This window comes from Podarcis muralis, chromosome 1, assembly GCF_964188315.1.
Source record: "Podarcis muralis chromosome 1, rPodMur119.hap1.1, whole genome shotgun sequence".
In the NCBI taxonomy this organism is placed as follows: Eukaryota; Metazoa; Chordata; class Lepidosauria; order Squamata; family Lacertidae; genus Podarcis; species Podarcis muralis.
This window is the reverse complement of record NC_135655.1, coordinates 89,356,833-89,381,193: the sequence shown is the minus strand read 5'-3', so window position 1 is coordinate 89,381,193 and position 24,361 is coordinate 89,356,833. Positions and strand designations below refer to the sequence as shown.

The 24,361-nt window shown below is 38.8% G+C and overlaps 1 protein-coding gene across 3 annotated transcripts in view; it reads right to left on the bottom strand.

Annotated features, from left to right (window-relative positions):
• PTPN4 (protein tyrosine phosphatase non-receptor type 4) overlaps positions 1-24,361 on the bottom strand; it is an 86,861-nt gene that overhangs the window by 45,345 nt on the left and 17,155 nt on the right. For 2 of the 3 annotated variants that reach the window (XM_077934635.1, XM_077934638.1), the window contains exons 2-7: positions 14,060-14,214; positions 10,825-10,932; positions 6,968-7,010; positions 6,777-6,855; positions 1,958-2,002; positions 1,274-1,326 (exon numbers count right to left, since the gene is read on the bottom strand). In XM_077934635.1, coding sequence (XP_077790761.1) covers positions 1,274-1,326; positions 1,958-2,002; positions 6,777-6,855; positions 6,968-7,010; positions 10,825-10,932; positions 14,060-14,197 — 466 coding nt within the window. In that variant the 5' untranslated portion in view covers positions 14,198-14,214. The remainder of the gene's footprint in view (positions 1-1,273; positions 1,327-1,957; positions 2,003-6,776; positions 6,856-6,967; positions 7,011-10,824; positions 10,933-14,059; positions 14,215-24,361) is intronic. The other variant, XM_077934636.1, reaches the window with a different exon arrangement.

Below are 24,361 nucleotides of genomic sequence, written 5' to 3'. Positions count from 1 at the left end.
TTACACCTGTACCATTTTATTATATACGGATAATTTTGTTGATGTGATTTACTTCTGGAAAGGGAATTTTATTTTTGTACTGGTGATATATTTTTATGTGAAGCAATGCATTTTCTACAAAAATAAAAATAAAAATCAGGTTCTGTGACATAGCAGTATGCCAGATTTCTCAGCTGTTTTTCCAAAAACCCTTGCAAACTCTTGCTAAACTGTGGAAACAGTTACCACTTTAATGGTTGTACAGAGGCACTCAGGGCTGACAAAATACAAAATCTTATCAAAAACTGTTCAGAAGCAACAATATGCATCACTTCTTTAAAAGGGGGTGGGGGGCAAAGGCACCCTAACCTTACAATCCTATGGTCCCTGGGAGGGTGTAAGCTTGGATGCCTCCTCCCTGTCGCCACAGAAGCTTCCACAGTCCTTGCCCTGTTGACACTGGAGCTCCAACATGGGTAGGGTCAACAGGAAACACCTCAATCCCCCACCACACACCCCAAATCAGGGAGGAAGCTATGTCATCTCTGGAGCTGGCATGGTTAATTTTGCTCCCACTGTTCATGAGAATAGGAAAAAAGTTAAAGCAAGAAAAATAAAAAGGACAGAGGAGCAGAAATATGCTGCTGTGCCTTTACCTACACCCTGCCAGAGCAAGTCCAGCAGGTTGCTGGATGTGATGGAATAACCACTTTGAGCACTCTTTCTCTCTCCCCTTTAGAACTGCAGCTTTAGAGGTTGTTAAATTCCCATCTTAGCAATAATAGTTCACAAAGCATGTTAATTTGATAGTAATAAGCTAACATAACCAAGAGAAAAATGTTTTTCAAGGTATATACATTTATCGTAACTCTGTTTATTACTAATTTAGGTGGGAAATCCACTCAATCTTTACATTAACAGCCACACATATTTTGATGACAAATGCCATGATAAACTCTGCCAATGTATTTATCTTGTCATATGTTTTACATGTTAGGTATAAGAACAGTTTCATATTTTCAATGTACATTTCAGAGGTAATATTATGGCTGCAAACCTATACTACCTTAGAATAAGCCTCAATGAACTCAGCAGGGCTTACTTCTATGCATAGAATTGTACTGTACATGGGTAAGATACAAACTGTTTTTATACATTTATTGGCTTTACACAACACAGTCTATTCAAATATTTTCCCTGAAGGTTTAGTGTATCTTAACACAAAAGAAAAGTAACAACATCAGGAAAATTAGAAGCATAATGTAAGAACATATTTTTTTTATATTTTACTTACACTGAACAGCATAGGAAGCCAAGAGTGCAGCAGTATTATAAGGGCAGAGCAATCTATGAGGGAAAATAACAAACACACTTCAATACAGTAATCTTTAGAGCCAATTAGGTTTACCAATTTATTTGAATTACATAACAAAAAAACACTTAAGCATCAAATAGACAAGATTTCCCTTTTAAGGCAGGCAAATATGTAATGACACAACTAAAAACACACCAGCTGTTATTTTTACATATTTGCTTTAAAAAGGAAACCATGCTTCTAGATTAGTATCCAAAGAGATTTAAACATCTGGATACCAACCTAGAGGTATGCGATCACAAAAGCTTACATAAATGGCTGGCACTGTCAGCTTTGACTCCACTAATCACCTGTTTAAGATGGATGGGAGGCAGATCCAAATCTCATTTGGCACTGCATGCATAGTTCCTGATTCATTGACAAAATATTGCACGCACAACCCCTAGCACTGCAACCATACGTATAACACCTTTTTCTATAGGCTTTATTATAGGATCGCCAATTACCATGGGATGCATGTGGGATTTCAGCAGCCACATACATATTTTCATAACTTGATTGAGGCATTCGTTCACACTATCTCCACCCTCTCCCTGAATTACTAAATAATTTTGCATAACTGTCTGCAAGGGTTCCCAAGTCTTCATGGCAAGCAAATCTTACCTTCCAGTAAGAATGTCTTGTTTAATTTGCAAAAAATATTGGTACCTTAAAGAAAAAGTAAACACAGTACAACAGGTTGACAAAGTTACTATTGTATTTTTAATTAACAAAATTAAGGTCACCTTTTGACTTCAGCATCTGCATTTCACCATATACCATTATTTCAGGCTAGCAAGACACAGAAATTAAACTGAGTTCAAAGTCATATAAACATAAGAAATCCAAATATTTTGGTGCTGCTGTAACACATGCAGTTTACATTAGAATTTATATCATCAATAAAAGGTTAGGATCCATTAATTGGACTCAGGTACATCTACATCATATTTTCATGCCTCAATTGACAAATGTTGTTCTGTGTGGTATTTTGAAAGCCAAACTAATGGGATAGGACACATTTAAAAATTAATAGAAAACAATTTCTGATTGTTATCTCTTCATCCCTCCCTATTGCAACATTTGTTGCAAGTTCCATTTTGCCATCTCTAACCCATGCCAAAAGAATGTGATTAGCCACACTGGCATGCCTCCAACAATAATAATACCCATGAATACCAACAATCTATTGAAATATACCTCCAAGCAAATAGGCCTTGTGAGATGAGTGTGGATTAATTCTGGCCCTTCCATCTCAGATGTCTTACCTGAAGTGACGGTTTGAAATTGGCTTAGAATTCTAATCTACCTTTAAAGTATTTCTAGTCACTAATAAAATCATGAATTTCCATGTAGCAAACATTCTGGTATGACACTGCAGTGTTTTTATCTTACGGGCCTTTACAGAGACTTCCTTCTACTTCCATAAGGGAAGCTAAATCAAGGGTTGTGGAATGACACACTTTATTGCAATTACCCACAAACACAGCCATGTTATTTTATTTCTCTTCTCTGTGAATTACTCTTAAGCGATGCATTTATAATTTACTTTTATATAGTAGTTTGTGCCCACCCCCTGCATAAACTTGTATGGATTAAGCATATCCTCGTTTCACACTTGGGATTCATAGGCATGGATCCAAAATGTTTCCTTCAGGAGTGCTTCTCAATAGTGAACAGGAGATGGCAGCAGATACATTAAGGCTGGATTTCAGGTCAGAAGTCCAAGGCTCACAGTCCAGGGGATCCCCAAGTGACCTTTTAAACACATTTTTTTTTAAAGTATAGGACAGCCAGGTGTGCTATGAAGTGAAACAAGCTCCAGCCATCTTTACATCCAGAGAGTGCCCCTCAGCCACAAGTGGGGTGAAAAGGCTTTCTCAATAAAGAAGGATGAAGAGCCTGAAGCAAGCCTTGCTTTTCAATGTGCCCTACTTTTCTTTTTTTGAATAATTTTTATTGGAATTTTATTTACAATGTGCCCTACTTTTCTTTGCCATTCAAACTTGCAAAGGATGACGTAAGTGGACTGAGCCTGGTAAGGCAGAGATCCTATGAGTAAGTGGTTCCTAGGCCACAGGAATTCTGTCCACCTGTTCTGAACAGACACGGACACTCTCGAGAGGAGCAGGTACTTAATCTGAGGGTATTCTTGGGGTATTACAACTCCACTTGATCTTGGTGGAATGAAGCACCCACCACCAACTTCAGTTGGTTCAGCAACTACACCCTGCCCACTGAGGTCAATGCACTGCAATGTGCCTTTTAGGTGAGGCGACCTTAGGAAGTTGTAGCTAGTACACAGCACAGGAGCTAGCATGATGAGTGGGGTATCTAGCTATAGATCTATTATACCTGTGTTGAAAGAACTGGACTGGCTGCCCATTAGCTACCAAGGCACATTCTAGGTTCTGTTGACATATAAAGCCCTGAACAACTTAGGAGCAAGGTATGCGGCAGACTGTCTTCCCTGTATAGATTAACCACCACCAAAGGAAGCCCTGCACATTGCACCATGGCTAGTATCAACATGGTCTTTTCTGCAGTAGATGGGGAACCTTTGGCCTTCCGGATGCTGTTGGACTGCAACTCCCATCAGTCTTGACCTTCAGTCATGCTGGTTAAGGCTGATGGGAGTTGTAGTTCAGCAACATCTGGAGGACCAAAGTGCGAGAACACCCTCCTCCATGGAAGACAAGGGGAGTCAACTGTGACACATTGATTATGCCTATTAAATACATTTGCTTGTCTGGACATTTACTTATTTTTTACATTGCACTGCTCAGTGTTATGTTTCTGGACTTCTATTGACACTATTATTTTCATTTTCATTTGTATTCTATTGATTTTTATGGTTTTTACTTTTAAGCCACTTAGGTGTAAGCAGTCTAAAAAATATTAAACAAACCAATAACAAATGATCAAGTCATGTTGAAGACTTCAGGTTTTGCTATGAAGCATGGAAGTCTTCGGAACTTGATCCAAACCAGCCAAGGCTCTCTAGTGCTGCTAGTAACTCTCCCTGGGTCTCTTTTGGCTTCTGCCTCTAGTTGTGGCACTCATCAGCCCCTTCCTCCTTATCTTTCTCCCACTGCTTCGTATTGCATGCACAACACTTTCTCCTCTGTCCTAGCCAGGCTGCTCTCTTCTTTTCTTCTTCCATCTGACATATGGATGAGGGTAGCTTGGTGGGCGTGCATGACAAATAGCTCAACTGATAGTTAAAGAGCAGATTCTCAGAGCCAAAGCTCAGTCCAGGAGTATTAAGTTAGGAAGCCCTACCCTGGCACCCCTACTGATTCATTTCAGGGTTTGGCAGATGGAACAATCCACCCCCTCTTTATTCTATCTCTGTATGTCTGCGTGTGCGCACACACATGTGCTGAAAAGCAGGAAAGAGGGGAGCAGGAAATTTGCAAAGTAGTTTTTTTCCAGCAGTTTTCTGGCAGAGGTGAATGGCAGTGCAGCATTAGGCTGGCCAGATCAAAGTTTCCAGCAACAGTTCTGAGTGATTTTCCAAGGGACAGAGATGACAATCCTGTCAAAGGCCTGATCTTGCCATGGAATTGTGAGATGCAGCAGGCTATCAATAAGATCGTATCTAAGGGCATTCTCTGTTGCTGCAGGGCCTGGTTTGTTCTTTGGCATTCTGAGGAGTTTTGGGTGACAAACAAGTTTGACAATTACTAGAGCACAGGTTGCTGTGAGGACAAGCAAACATATACTAGAGTACATAATAGTACCAGTTGCACGGCAATGAGGAAAGTGAAGAGAGCTTTCCCCCCTCTGCCTTCTTTCCAAGTAGCAATCCACCAGAGTTAAAGCATCTTAAAGCACTTGACAAAAGTGCCCTTTGAAGCAACTTCCACTCCATCCTTTAAAGAATGGAATGGATGCTGCTTCAAAGGGCACTTTGCAAATCTCCCCATGCTCCTCTTTTAAACCTCTGACATTGGGTTTGAAGGGGAAGCATGGGAAGACTTGCAAAGCGGCAGGAGGGATTTTGACAGGTGGGTGCCCCTATGTGGTGTGATTTCTAGCTACATTAAAATAGCACTCGAGTAACACATAAATCAGTCCTCCCAATCATTCTGCATTACTCAAACTCCCCAGGATGTAAATGAAAATAAACTGACAATTTAAAAAAAGTTATACCCAAATCCCCAACTTCTTGTTTCATGATGATGGAAGTTGAACTCGGGAAATTATATACCAATTTCATCAACTATATCAGCATTGATTTGCAGTGTGATTTTTGTACTGCTAAAACCCAAACTGTATTCTTCAATACAGCTTCTCTATTTGCAGTGCTGTTATTTATAACTTAAAAATATTAGGGGTGCTTTTTAAAGTGTAGCATTACACTTTTGCAGGGACTTAATTTAGAGCTGCTCTGTATGTAGACTGTTTGGTTGTAGTCATAGGCTGAAAGACGCTGCTGCCTGGGAGATATTTTTGTGGGGCAAGGGGAGGATAGGGTCAGATGAAGTGAATGCAGCTCTGTGTGTGTTCAAATACAAAAGGAGCTTAATTAGTTGTTGCCTGAACTTCACTTACAACGTAGATTGCAAACCACTTCTGCATTGGGAAACCAATTGATTTTAAAGCAGCGTTCGCAAAACTGCTGCAACAGCCCTCTGAACTCTTCAGTGAACAAAGAGTTCAAGAAAAATAACCTTTTGTCTACATATGTTAAAAACAGATTAATTAAAATGTAAAAATATGGTTTTCATTAGCAAGGCACTTGAGTATAGTATTGAAGTATGCCTTTGGACACATATTTATCTACACTAAAATAATTAACTTGCAATTTGAGGACAAAATCAGATGTAAGCCCATTTTTAATAAAGTGTAGGAATAGTGGGGGTTAACTTTTCATGCTAGGAGCGTGGGAGGCAAAGAATAAAACCTGTAAAGCAAGAAAGCACCATAAGATAAAGTGGGGAAGTAGAAGATTTCACTACTTCCTTGCACTCTCCACCCTGCTTTATAAATGAATGGTTAAACCCATGTTTAACAAACATGCATACATCTGGTTAGTCCCTTAAACAACAGCTTTCCCTAATATATAGATATTAAAGAGCACGAAGAGTTGGGAGGGATGAGTGGGTAAGGATCAGACTATATTCAACACAATGCAACTTAAAACACTGTGCCTTTTTGTCAAATTGTGCATGACTTGGGTTCAAGAGCATGCATAAGTTCTAAATCCAGATATAGGAATGAACTACACAACTGAATTGTTTTCAAGTATGTTCAGAATATATGCTACACAGAATACATGCTAATCAAGAATAATTTTCAGTTTTGGATAGGCTGGTAATAAAAAATCCCTAAGTTCCTCAGATGAAATAAAAATGTATACACATTTTTGTATCAACTGCAGACACTCCTATGCAATGAACATCAAAGTATCTTATTAAAATAAGAGAGAGACTGATACCGTGTGTATTCTTCTTGAAGCTTATTAGGATCGCTTACAAAAAATTTGACTCTGAAGTTCAAGCTGTGAGGAGATCCTCCTAAAATTAACCAAAATATCATATTAGATTTTTACAACTTGAATTTAGTAATTATTTATCATTGTTTAATGAACATTTGCATTCAAAATAGATGAAAAATATTTTTGCTCACTCTTTAACTGCTTCCTGATTGGCTTGTTTGGATCCAGCCACCTCTGGGGGAATGAAAAGATTACTTCATTATGTGTTTTTCTAAAGTAACACAAAGCATTATTGCAACACGTCTCTTAACAAAACAAATGTACATATGTATGTTTTTACCGTATGTCACAATTGCTAGATACAAAACACACTTTTCCTTGATGACTAGTGCAAGGTGGGCTCTTTGGACCCTGTTCCAAGTCCTTAAATACATTTATAGACTTCTATTTAGAGTACTACACATTTTTAGTACACCCTATAGCAGTGACGATTGTCCTCTAATTCTTAAATAAATCATTTTAAGTGTCAATCTGTCACATTACTATAAAAATTAGCAATTGAACTCAACACTAGAGGGAGCATAATGAGAAGCCTATAAGGTAAGATAATTCCAGATGTTATAGCTAAGTTTAACACCTTGAATGAGATAACACCCATTTATCCAATTATTATTCCAAGAACTGTTTTTCAATTCTGAAATGAAACTATCTCTCCCCCGCCCCACCCCCGTTTTTGGATTAATAAAGTTAAGTAGTTTTATTTGGAAGGGGCTTTGGTTAGAAGCATTCATATGTTAACAGAGCAAAACCGGGCAGTTTCCAGGGAAGCTTTCAATATATTATGTCTCCAAGTATTAACATATATTGGCATATACAATTAAAGAAGGTGTCTATACTTTTTCTCAAAGAAGTAGACTTCACAAACACTCACTAATTCCTGAGGGGAGAGATAGCAGGGGTTTGGAAAATGAGCTAATATAAATGGTGTCACAAGCATGAAAATAAAAATCAGTTGCCAGACTTCACCTATTAAAGATGTGCAGGCTGATATTAGAAAGAACAAAAGGCCACATGCATCCTGTTTAAAATAGTCATATTTTCTTTAGGAAACTAAGCTTGCCCAATTCTGTCTCTCTGAAACAGCCAGCATGAACACTGAGCCAAGGGGTGTGTTACCAACCATATGTGCAACATTCAAGAATTGCTTTCTAGGCCACTGATTTCTAGGCTCTGCAAGCTGGAAAAGATGCTTTATCATCACAAAGGATCTGTCATCTAAGCTAGTGCACAATCAGTATGACTCTATTCTTATAAGAACCAGTAAACAAAAGGACCACGTTGTTCTAACATGTCACCTGATGGTGCAATAGGAAAGAATGTATGGTGTACTGTGAGTGTTCTTACAATCTGTGAGAATTTGAAGTAAATGCTACAACACAGTAAAAATATCACAACAGTAAAAAAGCTTTATGTTGTGGAAATGAACAGGAATAGAAACGTGGACGTGCCAACAATAATAAAGAAAACTGTTCCTGTTGAAAACCCTGCCTTATGTGGCATAATAATAACCAAGACTAAAACAAGATAAAAGAAAGCTGGTTCCTACCAAATGCAATGCCAGCTTGCTGACAAGAATCAAACTAAGGGCAAGAAGCAGGGATGTAGTCTTTGCCATGCAAAAAAAATTCCACTTAACACACAGAGATTGACGATATTCTCAGCTCACTCACTCGCTCTTTGAAAAAAAGCTTGCCTAACAATATGGATGGAATAGATAGGATCGGAAATATGCATGCTGCATCCACAAATAAGTGTTTAGTTGTTCAGCTTATGCCTTCTGAAGGATGTCCAGCAGCCTGGATGCAACAGAAATCAGGAATATGACTTTCCCACAATGCAGGCATTAGCATCTGGTGTTCTTGGGCAGCTGCCAGGGTCCCACAATGTCTGGTACTGCTTAAAGCCGTCACAGCCAAGTAAGCCAAGCAAGGACCATCAACTGTAGAACGGGCACACCAGAATACACTTTGTCTAGGGCCCCTCAAATCTAGGATCAGCCCTGTTTTTCTATTCCCCTCAACACTACCAATTTCCAACTAAACCCTTTCTGAATTCAGTTGGCATTAACCTGCCTGGAACACTATATAGCTGCCACCTGAATGCTGGCAATATCAGAGGACAATGAATGACCTGTTTCTATGGACTGCTATTTATCAGGTGCTGATGAACGGATCTCAATTTCACTTCAATGCAACATTTTACTTAAGTTGTCTTGGTATACAATTTTTATTTTCTTCAATGCAGTGAATAAATGAAGCCTACTTCTTTCACCATTCTCCTTCTAAGAAAAAAGGGCTTCATATAAGCTTATTTTAACATCTATTTTTTTCTCCTATCTAAAATGCTTTGTTTTAACTCTAGAAATTCCATGACACACATTGCCTTAACTTCAGCATGGTTCTCCAAACTTCAAATCAGTTAAAGAGAAAAAATATATTCAAAACCAGGAAAATACAGCACACTTGCATATTTAGCATTCATTTACAAAACACTATCACTAAGTTTTCTTGCAACAGTAAACAATCAACCTTACTAAGACAACTGAAGAAGGGTAAATGTGCTTAGAGATCTACCAGTTTTAATCAGCCTTGATTTTTAAATTATGATTTTTATTAAATTTTCTGTTTTTCAATTTCAGATAAACATTTTGCATATTTAAGATATAAATTACTTCCTTTCTTCTCTTTCCATCGTTCATTTTACTTATTTTATATCCCTGTATATTTTACAAAAACTATACCAATCAGTTTTCCATTATTACATCTATCAAAACATATTTACACTGTTGATTTTATCTTAATGCTGCAAGTCTGCAAGTTGTGCATATTCTGTGGGTTGATAGCCTTGGTTGGTTTTTTTTAAAGTGTCCCTCTGATGTGGTCATTGAACCCTGGAAATTCTGTATGATACTATGAGCATATATCATCTTATATCACTAATCACTTTGCAAGTGATTAAATGAGATCTTGCATAAGCTTTTTTAACGATTATAAATAGCTGGAACAAAACCAGACATTCAAAGTTCCCATTACAACCACTATATTATAGCAAAATATTAACTATCTGAAGTATTGTCAAAGAACATATAAAACCATTCTAGAGAACCAGGAGACTAAAACTTAATTTAATGCCCGCCTTCAGATGATAAGTTAATAACATTCCCTAGCTACTAAACTACAATTAGTATTAGCATTACAATGGATTGTGATATCTGCAGAATATCTGGTACAGAACCAGGTAATGACTTGTATTTATCCCCTAAGATCCAAACTTCTGCTGGTAAATATGACTGCTTTGCATGTTAGGCACTAGTCACAAATAAAAGTGACAGAATTAAAAGCAAGTGAGGCATACTGAATGATTGTACTGATCATTTTCTCTCCAGTATATCCTTTCTAGAGCGTGTAAGCAAATCTGCAACATGTCATGTATTAATCAAAAGTTAGGGGTGGGAAGGAAAGACTATAGTTATAAGTGAATAAGTAGTAAGTGAAATGAATAGATTCTCTTCATCTTTTTCTGTAGCAGAGGTGTCAACATTTTGGGTGAGATCCAATGTCATGACAATGAATGTGATGGGGCTTCCTCTTCTGTACCATGCAGCCCCCATGACTCTTCCAATCCACAACAGAGGATTTTTCAACCCCATAAATTGGGGGGGGGGTCATGGGGGGCTGTAAGGGAGAAGGAAAGGTAAGTTCCATTTGCAGAATCAAAACTCTGTTGCTCAAGTGGGATGCCACACCTATTTATCCTTTGTAAGGTCCAACAGACTTTATCAGGTTTTTCAGGCTCTCCAAAAAATTACTGAATCATTTTTAAGAAAGTGCTTAGTTCTGCAACAGAGCTCTCCTACAAATGACTCTGCAACATCAGCCTCTCCCTCACCAAACTAAACTTAGTGCAAGTGTCTAGAAGTGTAGAACTTGCAATCTCAAACTTTGAGAACAACAAAAAGGAATTTGTTTAGAAAACAGACACAGCTTACCGGGTTATCAGTAGAATCATCAGCCAATTGTAAACCAAAATAGTCTCTTTCAGTCAGATCAAGATGCTTGAAAACTATATTCAGCAGAACTTGTCCCTGATCATGTTTCTGTAGGAAGAAAATAGCAAATGAAAATGTTTTCAATATGATTCAACCACCACCAAAGCAGGTTACTTTGTCTCTAATCACTACCTGTCCTGGAAAAATTGAGACAGAAACTGGGTCTCTGAGAAAACCTTAAGACTTTTATTGTCTTTAACCTGAAAATCTGCATTTCAACTTTGACTTCTTCCCACTTTCAAGCCAGTATGCTCAAGTAGTTGAGAAAGTTAGACTAGGAACTGAAAGATCAGAGTTCAAATCCCTGCCAGCCATGATGCTCACTGGATAACCTTGTGTCAGTCATTCTCTCTGCCTAACAAGACTGTTGCAAGAACAAGGTGTGTGTGTGTGTGTGTGTGTGTGTGTGTGTGTGTACCACAATGAGATCATTGTGGGAAAGGTGGGATATGAATTATTATTACTATCATCATTAATAATTAAATTCAGTTTATATCCTGCCCTTCCTCCCAAATAACCCATACAGCAATTTCCTGTTGTTTAAGCTGAAACAAACCTTACCAGACTTCTACTCTGGTCCTTTGGAAGGTTTTATGATGTAAACAAGAGACCAGTTCCACTTTTCAACTGCATTGTTTCTTGGTTTATATTTTTGGACTACAATTTAGGAAAAGTGGCTTGGATATTCATTTTGAAAACTTACATTTATAGAAACCAAAGCAAGCATATGACTATATATATGCCAGTTATGCATTTTTAAACCTAGTGTGAATCTTTCAGATCTTTGAATTCTGAAACACATTATGCTTCCATAGCACAGGCTTTGCCTTGTCTTTTGTGGCTATAAAGCCAGTGAAGCAAGGAGCTGAGACTTTCAAAGTGCTGCCAATTCTGAAAACAGTTCCCTGAAATTTTATCAGTCACAGCATCTGAAAAGAACCTCTTAATTTACTTAAAGCTAAAGGACCAGATTGACATACAATTTCTCTTGTCAGCTACTCGCGGCCCAAGAATACAAACTGTCTGATAAAAACAAAAGAGCATGCATACTTCAAAATATTTATTTTAAACATGTCTTCATTTGCAAAGTATAACTGAATGTGACAGCGAAGTTTGGCTTGCTCAAAAGATGACATGTTCCTATATGTCTCAAATTCAGATGACTTGTCTACTGCCACCATATTACAATGCAGCCTGTTGGCCATAAAAATGCTAAGCAAGTCTGCCCCTGCCTAAAATACTTTAGTCATGTTTCTACCTCCGAAACCACATAGGTTTGCTTCCTAACCACTCCTTTGTTTCTTTCACGCATTCCAGACTATGTGCTTCCTTTCACGCTACCTTGCATGCTTTGGCCTGTTGGCCAAGTTACTTATGCAGAACTTCCTTTCTGTGCACAATAAATGCCAAGGACCAAAAAAGTTGAGAAACATTTGACACGGAAAAGCTATTTCACAATACATTTTCCCTTTGTAAATTTTAGGGGTCTGAACAGTGTCCTAAGTAGCCTTTTGGCATTCCCCCCCCCCCCACAAATCTCTGTGTTAATGCATTTCTATAGCTTGCTCATTACAAAAAGATGCATTATTTGGACACGTGTTTTGATAAAGCTCCTAAGTTTTAACTGTAAAATCCATCATTGGTCTAAATCAGTCATAAGCTGCCTCCATTCAGTCTAAATCAGTCATAAGCTGCCTCCATTCAGCAACCTACAGGTCATCTCTGTAGGTTTATTACTGACAGACCGGAGAAATTATTGGCTACTGCTGAAATATTCATAAAGCTCAAACTTATTTGCAAAGCAACCTTAAAATATATGTGTATCCAGCACTCAGTGAGCAGGGAGAATAGTGCCTCCATTTGACTTTTAACACAAGGAGCATTAATAAAAATGTTAAATATGGAGTTATTTGTAGTTATATGCTTTTGTTTTGAATACATGCAATAAGGTTACAATATTCAGAATAAACCATTATGGCAGCAATCATATGTGCACTTCCCTGAGAGTAAGTCCTGTTGAACACTGTGGGACTTCTGAGAAAATCTGCATAGAACTGTACTGCAAATGTCTTTTGTAAAAGATGCTTTGGGACAATGTCTGAAGGAGTTCATTTTAACACACCTCTGGCTTTTAACACTTGAGATGAATTAAGACCCACCTTATTTCTGTAACTGTAAGTTGCTTTAAACTCTTTTTAATAATAAATAATAATTTCTAAATTGTACGGATGCACTAATATAAAATGTATAACATTCAAATTTATTCTTATTCTAGCTTAATATCAACCTTTATTTGGGTCTCATCATATTTATTTAACGTATTTTTCGCCCCATAGGACGCACCTAGATCGGGGGGGGGGGGAATAAAGAAAAAAAAATATCCCCCCTCAGGCGCGGGGCTGGCGCGGGGGAAGCCCGGGCCTCCCCCGACCCCAGCCCCCAGAACAGGCTGCTGCCTGCAAGCCTTGCGGGCCCGGCGGGACCTCCCGCCGGGCGCGCGAGGCTTGCGGACATCTGCCTGAAGCACGGGGCATGCTCCGCAGTGTGCCCCGTGCTTCGAGCTGCAGCCTCACGCGCCCGGGGGAACTCCCGCAGGGCGCGCAAGGCTTGCAGATAGCTTCCTGAAGCCTGGAGAGTGAGAGGGGTCGGTGCGTACCTACGTCTCTCACTCTCCAGGCTTCAGCGAAAGCCTGCATTCGCCCCATAGGACGCACACACATTTCCCCTTGATTTTTGGAGGGGGAAAAGTGCGTCCTATAGGGCGAAAAACACGGTAAGTAAGGAATCATTTTCAGGGTATAACAAGAGGAAAAACATTTTTAGCTATATTATTTGTTGCAAAGGTTCCTACTAAAATACTGTGTTCTGCAAAGTCTTTAAAACACTATATACATGTATGTACCTAGTGCCAGCACTCATGCAAGGTGAATTTCCCATATCCTCCTCAGGCCATTCCCTGCTGAGAAGCCTCTTCAAAAAAACAAAACAAAAACAGGAGGCCCTTAGGAAAGGACTCTGAATTAATGACCATGTTAATGTAAGTAAATGGATGGCTAATGTATACTATTGATTAACTAAATATGCAACATCAAGAGCATGTTTTCTAAAGCCTAGGACTCTACTATGAGGCAATTCTAAATGAGATACAACATGTTTCCTAAAATATTATACTTACGTTAACTCTAAAAGCTTGTACAGTATTGTCCAGAAGAAGAATATTGCAGACCACCTCTGTATGCTGTCTGTCTCGTGCCAGCTCAGATGCTCGTACATTGTAGGTTCTGCCAGCAGGCAATCGGAAACGTGCGGTCATTACTGTCCACACAACGTCTTAAGGGGGGAACAAAGATCATTAACACTTTAACCTTGATAATTCAGAAGTTGGGTTTAATAATAAAAGCTAGTCCAAATTATTGTATCAAATATATTCTATTTAATTTTACAGAATACATGTATTTTTCCTTTCAAGTTGAAACTAGCAAATTTCTGCCATCCTTGAGCGCCAACTTTATTTTCTTATTTAGGAAAGAACATTACAATATTATCTCATAGCCACCCATAATTATATATTCTAAGATTTATTTTTTTAAGTCTAGAAAGTCTGTGTTGTAAAATAGATCCAAACGTTCTGGAGGGAAATGCAGGCAAGAGCAAATAAAGCACAGATCATGGGGCAATCTCTGTAAAATCCTTAGCTGTCTTTGAGGGGCCAACTTCATGTATATAGTGTAAAATCCAAGTACTGCTTCCATATGGTGATGGATCCATACTGCTGTTTTAAGCAAATCTCACACCACCCATCTACTATGAAAAGAATCATGGCAGCCGTGCACCTTTGAAAAAGCTGCTAGCAATGCCATGGAGATTTTATGAAATGTGTTACGACAACCATACACAGCCATATGACAAGAGGTTCTGATGGCAATCATCTCACTGTAATCTGTATGTGCTCCTAAATTGTAAATTATCCTTTTAAATTTATTATATATTATGCAACATAATGGAAATGAGAATGAAGTTGTGTCCTAAAAAGAATGAAAGCCACACCACACTTCATGATTTCCCCCATTAGTTCACAGCAGAAAATTAATGTTTAAAGCAATCCTAAGTACCACCTCTCTCCTTTATTTAAGTTATAGCTTTGACATCTAATTCTGAAAGGTGGAATTTTAAGTAGTCACCTTTCTAGGGACCAGGTTTTCAAGTACTATGTCCAATATGTATTTTGCAAACTTACTGGGCTCATTTCTTCAAACAACTGCTTTATAAAGGTTTATGAATAGTGTAGAAGACAGAAAACAAACTTAACATAATGAACATGGAAAGCTAAGTCCTTTTAGTGCATGTAACATCAAACACAATCCAAGTACCCAAATGTAGTTTTACAGTGTTGCAACAGTAAACGTCACTGAGTTTAAAAAAAGCTTTCAGAAATGCAGGTTATAAAGTTATAACGCAAACAGTATAAATATAAATGTAAGCAAAGCTTGTCATGCCAAACTACAGATTAATCTTCAGTTAAACAAAATATAAAAGTCAATAGAGTAAGATCAAAGGTTCTGCACTGGCTAAGTACATTTTTTGCTTTGCTGAAAGAACTCTTACTAGAGAAGAACCAGAATTGCCCCAGGAAGTTAAACAGAAATGAAGCTAAAAGAACGTCTGTAGAACCAAGAATGGGTTTTATTCCCTGCTAGTTATAAACTGAGAATAAGGACAAGAGTACCACAGCACTAGTTCAATAAGCACAAGGAGTCTTCAAACTTTTGTTGCCCAAAGAGCAGCCCTCCATGCCATAAGGGAACCATTTTTGAAAACCAAGAAAATTTGTGATGTGGCATGTGGATCTGTTGTTCAAAGAACAACAGATACCAAAAGTAGTTTTTTAGACCTATGCTTAAACTCAGATTAGAAAAGAGTAAAACATTTTTTAAAATTTCTATGTAACCTTGACATATTAATTAATTCCAAAAGAATTTGTTTAAAGCTATCCCTCCATTATAATTTCAGAAATACAATAGCTTCCTCCCTAGTTACTAAAAGTTCAGTTCTAACATGCTGAATTCAGCTCAAAACTACATAAATTAACTCACACTTACATTTTAAAATTAAGTTTTTTTTAGCACACACACACTCTCACACAAACACCCATCTGTGTAGAAGCACCACTACTTTGTTCTTAAATGAAAGTCAACACTCCGTAAGTTTACACTGATGCTTGTTGGCAGGGAACCACAAAGCTCAGGAAAGAGCCCCTTGGAAATTCAACAGAATTATTTTCCCTTCATGGACCTGCAAGAGAGCAGTTTAAAGGCAAAGAGCTGATTCTTTTTTCCAGATCACAACACCCGAGTGATCACAAAGCCAGCAGGGGCAAAGTTTACTAGCTGGAGCTAGAACGCTCTGCACAGCAATTTCTACCTGCCTGGAGTATGTATACAGTACAGAAAAGTAATGGGGGATTCTACTACATAATGCTGTATGCAGCAGACAGTTGTGCCTTCAGTCCCTCCTATATTTAATTTTGTACTTAAGAAAATGCTCATTCTACTCAGTTTGCAATTGATTGATTTAATAGTTGTGTTTATTTGTTATTTTAATGTAATTTTTTATGTTGTAGACTGCCCAGAGACAGTATACAATTGATGTGTGTGTGTGTGTGTGTATGTATATGAAAGCTAGCGTCCTAAGTGTATACAGTGGTGCCCCGCAAGACGAATGCCTCGCAAGACGAAAAACTCGCTAGACGAAAGGGTTTTCCGTTTTTTGAGTCGTTCCACAAGACGAATTTCCCTATGGGCTTGCTTCGCAAGACGAAACGTCTTGCGAGTTCTTGCGAGTTTGTTTCCTTTTTCTTTAAGCCGCTAAGCTGTTAATAGCCGCTAAGCCGCTAATAGCCGTGCTTCGCAAGACGAAAAAACCGCAAGACGAAGAGACTCGCAGAACGGATTAATTTCGTCTTGCGAGGCACCACTGTACAGTGGTAACTCGGGTTATATACGCTTCAGGTTACATATGCTTCAGGTTACAGACTCGGCAACCCATAAATATTACCTCAGGTTAAGAACTTTGCTTCAGGATGAGAACAGAAATTGCAAAGCAGTGGCGCGGCGGCAGCGGGAGGCCCCATTAGCTAAAGTGGTGCTTCAGTTAAGAACAATTTCAGGTTAAGAATGGACCTCCGGAACAAATTAAGTACTTAACCCGAGGTACCACTGTAATGGTGCAATGACCATCATGCAATGACCATCATGAACCTCGACCTGTGTGACACTCATTTGAATGAGTCCAACTGTACTATAACTTGTTCTTGTTTACAGGGTTCAAGGTTATGCAGCACACAGGCTGTAGATCTGGATATACTGTGTCAGGATTCCATGAAGTATAGTCAAAATAAATGCAACCAAGTAACAACTACTATCCAATATAGTGCAGTGAGTCTAGGCTTAAAAAAATAAGCCACATGAACAAATGTTTGAATGAAATTCTCTGTACTGATGGTGCAACAGACTTAAGCTGGGGCACATGTATCTTGCAACATGCTGTCAAAAGGCCCACTTGGAGCTGCCAAAAGGCCCATTTGATTTGGAAGTAAGCATAATCCTAGTTGCTGCATTTTAGCTGCTGAGATCAGATCTCAGGGCAGTGGAAGCCGAGAGGGAGACACACTAGGAAGGTTATGAGTCACTGGTGTGCTTTCTAGGGATGCTGAAAAAGAGAGAGTATGGTACACAAGAAATCTGTCTCTGTTGGGAATGAGCCAGCAAGCATTATTTTTAATTTTTAATTTGCTGCTGTGTTTGTTTTGGTGCTTCATTATCTATAACTTGGTTTATTCTACATTTTCCCTCATCCTATTTTCTTGGTATATTTTGGATCCATTATTGATGATGAAGTCAGATATCTATGGAAGTTATTGTCAGCTCACTTTGCTTGCAGGAGTCTCCATGTGTATCATAACTGGCTGGTGTACATATTTATTTTATTTTTTTGTAATTTTTAGAAACCACACAACAGGTAGCCAAACAGATTGTGCTAAAGGCAGCACCAAGCTCCTGCTATTCATACTTTCCAAAGTGGTAGTGTAGAACTCAGTCTATGTACACTTGATCCATGTGGTCCATACACCCAGACCTTGTTGCTATGTAAACTGTTTACTGCATTATTTCTTATGAAGAGGTTCACACTTTCCCCTTGTGTATGCTACAGCATATTTATCCTTCAGAAATATAAAATACAAGCAGACAGGTTTGCATGTGCAAGCAGAAGTATTATGAATAAATTAAAATGTAGATGACGGATGACCATGTTCAAATCCTTTGGTACCGCAGCACTATCTTTCTGCTTCTGCATACAAGGTTAGTCTTCTAGAATTACTCATTAAGAAAGTTTGTTTTGACTTTCTTTGGCTGCCAAGTTTACACGCCCTAAAGTACCCAAGGACTTCACATTGGGATTTCAAGGTTATTTCACAGCAAACTTAGTTTAACAGCTATTTCAATACTTCTTTTATGTAAGTCACTGCTCTCATGGCACCGTTTGGAATAAGTAAGACAGAAAATGATGAGGCAGAGGTATCATCATTTTATTAATTTTCAATTATGAATATATTGTGAACAACAACAGGTATCTGTGATACCTATCACAGCAGAAACCCCCAAAAGCTAAGTTCTGTGGCATTAGCACATCAGATAATGCTACAGAAAACAGGATGTCATTCATCCCCAAATAAGTATAAGCTGCTGGCACCCTGCACAACTATGAGCTATTTGCAGAATATTGTATACAGTGGTACCTCAGGTTAAGTACTTAATCATTCCGGAGGTCCGTTCTTAACCTGAAACTGAAGCACCACTTTATCTAATGGGGCCTCCTGCTGCCGCCGCACCGCTGAAGCACGATTTCTGTTTTCATCCTGAAGCAAAGTTCTTAACCTGAAGCACTATTTCTGGGTTAGTGGAGTCTGTAACCTGAAGCATATGTAACCTGAAGTGTATGTAACCCGAGGTACCACTGTAGTTACATACTTGCTAACAGAGAAGCATTTATAGTTGGAGAAGTCTCACCTTTGTATGTGCTCACTCTTTGTATGTTCACTAGTGGTTTACACTGACGTCAGGCAAATGTGAAATTTCATGGGGAAAGGATACCACCTTAAGGGGTTTTGGCTTGTCTGAGGTGAAGTGGGAGCTATGCAAAATGGTACAAACTGAAGCAAGGACCATGGTGCTTTGGTGACCCAAACATACAGACAAGCTTCTGCTGAAAGAAAATAAATGTCTCTAAGCTTAACACAATGATAGGGATGAATGTTGGAGGAAGGGAGAATAAAAACTAGAGCTCTGTTGTGACCAACAGGTCAAACTTCTAATAAGAGGGAATGATTTCACCCAGAAAGCGATTCTCTTTGAGCTCCCCAATAAAACTTAGAACAACATTCCTTGAACCTATTTGCTTACAATTTGGCAGGTTTCTTACACAGGAAAACCCCTCCAGTCTGCAATTTTCAGACTAATGTCCACAGAACAGTAAGTAAGATAATATTGGGGGGGGGGGGGAAGGGTACCTAGAACTGTAATGGCTGCCCCTCCAGAAAACCACTGCCATTAATCTTCTAAAATCAGTCCAGAGGATTCATGCCCTCAGAAGGCTGGTCTTGCCTGCAAATGTCATTCAATTCTACCCCCAAAAAAGTTAGAAATTTCCTTTTTTTTAGTTAAAACTTTAAACTTTGTCCAGCACAAAAGTCCCTGAACATATTTGTTTATAATTTGCCAAGACTTATTCACTCCAGAGGGGCTGGTGTGCCTGCAAATTTTATCTATTCCTGTCTGAAGAAAAAAAGCTACGGCCATAAAAAAAATCAATAGTGAATAATCAAGGTAAAATGAAACAGACATCCTAGCAAGCATGTTGGGCAGAGACTGCCTGTTTTCAGAAGTGCGAAATCATGATCTGAACTGAAATCTATGGTCTGTGCACTCCCACAGTACTCACCCCTTCACTGCCATAAGTGATTCTGAGTTATACACACAGCAGCAACTTTCTTCTCTTCCCCGACCTCACCACTGGCTTTGCTTAACATGCAGCCTGATAAGAGTGTTTTGGAAAACTCAAAAGCTTCCTCACTATTTGTGACTTTTTGGTGGCCCAAAGAAAGGTATTGGCCTAATCCAGCTTTTGAATATATTTCTTATAGGACAACATGGTTACATATGTTTTGTGTGTTATTAAAAGGGGTCTCTTTTACCTAAATGTTTTTGTGGCGATGTTATTAAATTTATATCCCTGCCTTCCTCCCAAAGGAAGGGACAACACATGTATCCCTACATCTCTCTGTGAAATGAATATATGTCTTGCTATTACTGTACTTATAATGGCCAAAGATTATACTTATTTTTAAAAGGAAAGATGGACCAAAGTCTATATATAGTGCTAAAAGACACACAGACTTCAAAGCTAATTGTTATTTTTTCCTGCTATTTAGATGGAAGCCCAAATATGTGTATGCCTTCAACATGGGAGATGAAGGAAAGTCTGCAGCCAATAAAAAAGGTCATGGGGAAAAGAAAGCAGCCCACAGAAGAAACAGAAATAGAGAGGGAGGCAAATATTGCACATTTCTTCAGTATATATTATGGCATTCAAACTAAATATTCATAAGGATTCTGAAAAGTACAACCATAAGCAATCTGTGTGAAATCCTAAAATTATATCAGAGTTTAAGAGTTATAAGAGCTTAATTTGCTCCTCTGTCATAAGAAAGTGAACATAATCATAAGCTACTTCATAAGGGCTTAACATGCCCCCAAAAAGAAAAGGAAGGAAGGAAGGAAGGAAGGAAGGAAGGAAGGAAGGAAGGAAGGAAGGACTACATGAGGGAAACACAACATGAGGGACACGCAATTTCATATCCCATAAAAGTGCTACTTGGAAGATGAAAATTTATTAGCTTCTTTTAAAAGTGTTTAATGCATGGATCTTAGCTCCCTGGAACCCATCTTAAATGACCCATTTAAAAGCCAAGGACAGAAAAACAGCATTATGAGAAAAATATATTTAAGCAAAGATAATATGCAAATAGGGATGCAGGTGGCACTGTGGGTTAAACCACAGAGCCTAGGACTTGCCAATCGGAAGGTCGGTGGTTCGAATCCCTGCGACGGGGTGAGCTCCCGTTGCTCTGTCCCTGCTCCTGCCAACCTAGCAGTTCAAAAGCACGTCAAAGTGCAAGTAGATAAATAGGTACCGCTCTGGCGGGAAGGCAAACGGCGTTTCCGTGCGCTGCTCTGGTTTGCCAGAAGCGGCTTAGTCATGCTGGCCACATGACCCGGAAGCTGTACGCCGGCTCCCTTGGCCAATAAAGCGAGATGAGCGCCGCAACCCCAGAGTCGGTCACAACTGGACCTAATGGTCAGGGGTCCCTTTACCTTTTAATATGCAAATGTATGTAATAAGAAAACTAAAATAATAAGCAGAATAAGGTCACCATTTGCCTTGAGGCTATGGAACATGATGTTTAACAGAAATAAATATATTTGAATGCCTGCCTTTCAAAAAGTATAGATATATTACATGAGAGGATGACATATAACAACGAAGAAATTTCTATTCATGCAACTCTAAATCAAGATCATTTACTGTATTTTTGCTTAACACTTTCAAAATTCACCTTAAAAAGACAAGCAGGCCTGTTGTGTTTAAAAATCTATTAATTTAATATTAATCACAGAGTTATTGCATGCTTAATAAAATCCAGATTTTCAAGATTCTGAGGACTGCCAACATGTGGCAAGGCACAGAAGTAATGCAACATGGCTCAAGGTTTCTCCTGAGGAGTAAAACTCAAGGCTAAAATGTGTGTGATGCTGATCTAAGCTGCCATGCATGCAGCCAAGGGTCAGACTATTATTAAACTACTCTGTAAACATGGCTCTATAGCTATTTATATTTGCCAGCTTTGTATATGCTTTAGGATAACATTAATTTTGTCAACTATAACCTGTAAATCAAATCAAACAAAAAACAGAAGTTAAGGACAGACATGTACATATACAGAGATAGGATTAAATTCTCTTTTTAAAACAACACAAATTACTCCTGTTTTCTCATTTCTGCATTTCAGGTTTGAATAAATTTTGTCTTAGATTTCCCTGAACCAGAAACACAGATATTTATGTAACAAGTTGCTGTTCCTTTCAGCTGCTTGCTACAAGGACCTGCTACAACAGAAAGAACTAATTATCTCCTGTTATTTAATATGATTACCCAATATTCAGATTGCAACTTAGAATTTCAGTTGATCAAAAAATGTGATCTAAGCTCTTTCCATTAACATCCCATGAACATAATCATGATTTTAATTTTCTAGCAGTTTCCTCCCTATTTCTGCACTTCTAGAGAACAAGCATAACCCAGTACCTGGAAAGTAATGGGGAAAGTGCTAGGAGTACAAAAAAGCAAAAAGAGGGAGGCAATAAACAAGAAAATAAACCTACATCTTAGGTTCTGCTGCATGATGCTCTCAGTTAAGACATTTGGTTGGGCATGTTCAAGTTTAGTGCAGTCTGCTTAAATAACAAGACACTGACTAGAATGCCAGTTCCAAGTTCTATTCTTCCAAAGTCTTCAAATTCAGTGATTTGAAGCCTCAGACATAAACCATGTTTTCATTTGCATACTTTAAGCTACAGATGTTTTGTTGTCATGAGTTCTTGAAACAGTGCTTCTGCTACCATTGTGCTTTATGCAGTTCATATTTCTATTTACCATGAACAAACAAAGCCTATTATTTCTGTAGATGTCAGGTTTTGCTGATCTTGTGATTTTTAAATTTTTTAACATTACATCTGTATACAGATTAGTCTCCCATTTTCCATTCATGTAACTAAATGAATATACATAGGGATCGTGCCCGAACCTTGCAATGTACATTTCCCCCTATACTTCTATGATTTGGTGGTTAATATAATTTTGATGGAGGCACATATTTTTGCTTCAGTTAAGAACCACTTCACACACATGACATTATTTCTGACTATATTGCAATCATTACAAAATTCAACCTTCCTGTGTTAACTGAAGATTCATTCATTCATTCAGTTTATTCATTCCATTTATACACCACCTTTCTGCCGAAGGCACTCAAGGTGGTTTACAATTTTAAAGATCAGTGTACAGCTCCATTTCATTTGCTTTAATGGCATTAAATGGGGACGGGTACCTCCCACACGTAGCTGCGATTCCAACTGCCATCAGCCCCAGCCAGCATGGACAATGGTCAGGGATGATGTGAGTTGTAGTCAAGCAGTATCTGTGGAACACCACACTGGCTCCTGCTGTGTCAAGAGGATTAGACAAATTCATGGAGGATAAAACTATCAGAAGTTACTAGCCATGATATATTGATATATTCTACCTACACTGTCAGAGGCAATATGTTTCTAAATATTGGTTGCAAGGGGCCACAGGAGGGGAGAGTGCTGTTGAGAGCTTTCCACAGGCATCTGGTTGGACACCATAAGAAGTGGGTGCTGAGTTAGATGGGCCACTTGGCTGATCCAGCCAATTTTAGACTATTTTACCAATTCTGCACACAAAGGTAATATCTTGAGATTGGTTTGCAAATGAAGTTTCCCATGCAATAGTCACTACCATATGGGAAACGGTTTCTTAGTAGTTTTAGTAAGGTAAAGGTAAAGGGACCCCTGACCATTAGGTCCAGTCGTGACCGACTCTGGGGTTGCGGCGCTCATCTCGCTCTATAGGCCGAGGGAGCCGGTGTTTGTCCGCAGACAGGCTTCCGGGTCATGTGGCCAGCATGACTAAGCCGCTTCTGGCAAACCAGAGCAGCGCATGGAAACGCCATTTACCTTCCCGCTGGAGCGGTACCTATTTATCTACTTGTACTTTGACGTGCTTTCGAACTGCTAGGTGGGCAGGAGCCGGGACCGAACAACGGGAGCTCACCCCGTCGCGGGGATTCGAACCGCCAACCTTCTGATCGGCAAGCCCTAGGCTCTGTGGTTTAACCCACAGCGCCACCCGTGTCCCCAGTAGTTTTAGTAGTTACCATTAAACATGCAGTACAAGGTAAGGCCGTGAGAGCACGTTTATAATACTTAAGCATATGATTCTCTCTACATAAGATTCCTGTTCTATGAAACTGTCAAAGAGTGATTTTTCTGTTTTAATCTACTCCTCAATTATTCCTGTCGAGCAATATAACATTGGGACACTGTGGGATGTTGTGGTTAATGTTAAACTTGTGGGAATCCATATTCAAATCCCTGAACGGTATTAAACTCTGTAGGTGGCCTTGGGCGAGTCATTACCTCTCAGTCTAACCTATTTCACAGAGTTATGAGATGGAAAATCACCACCTGAGATCCTGGAGGAAGGCTGGGAATCTGAAATCAATATGCATGGTACATGACATATGCAAATCCTCCTTTCGGGCTTTCAAAATATTTGTGCA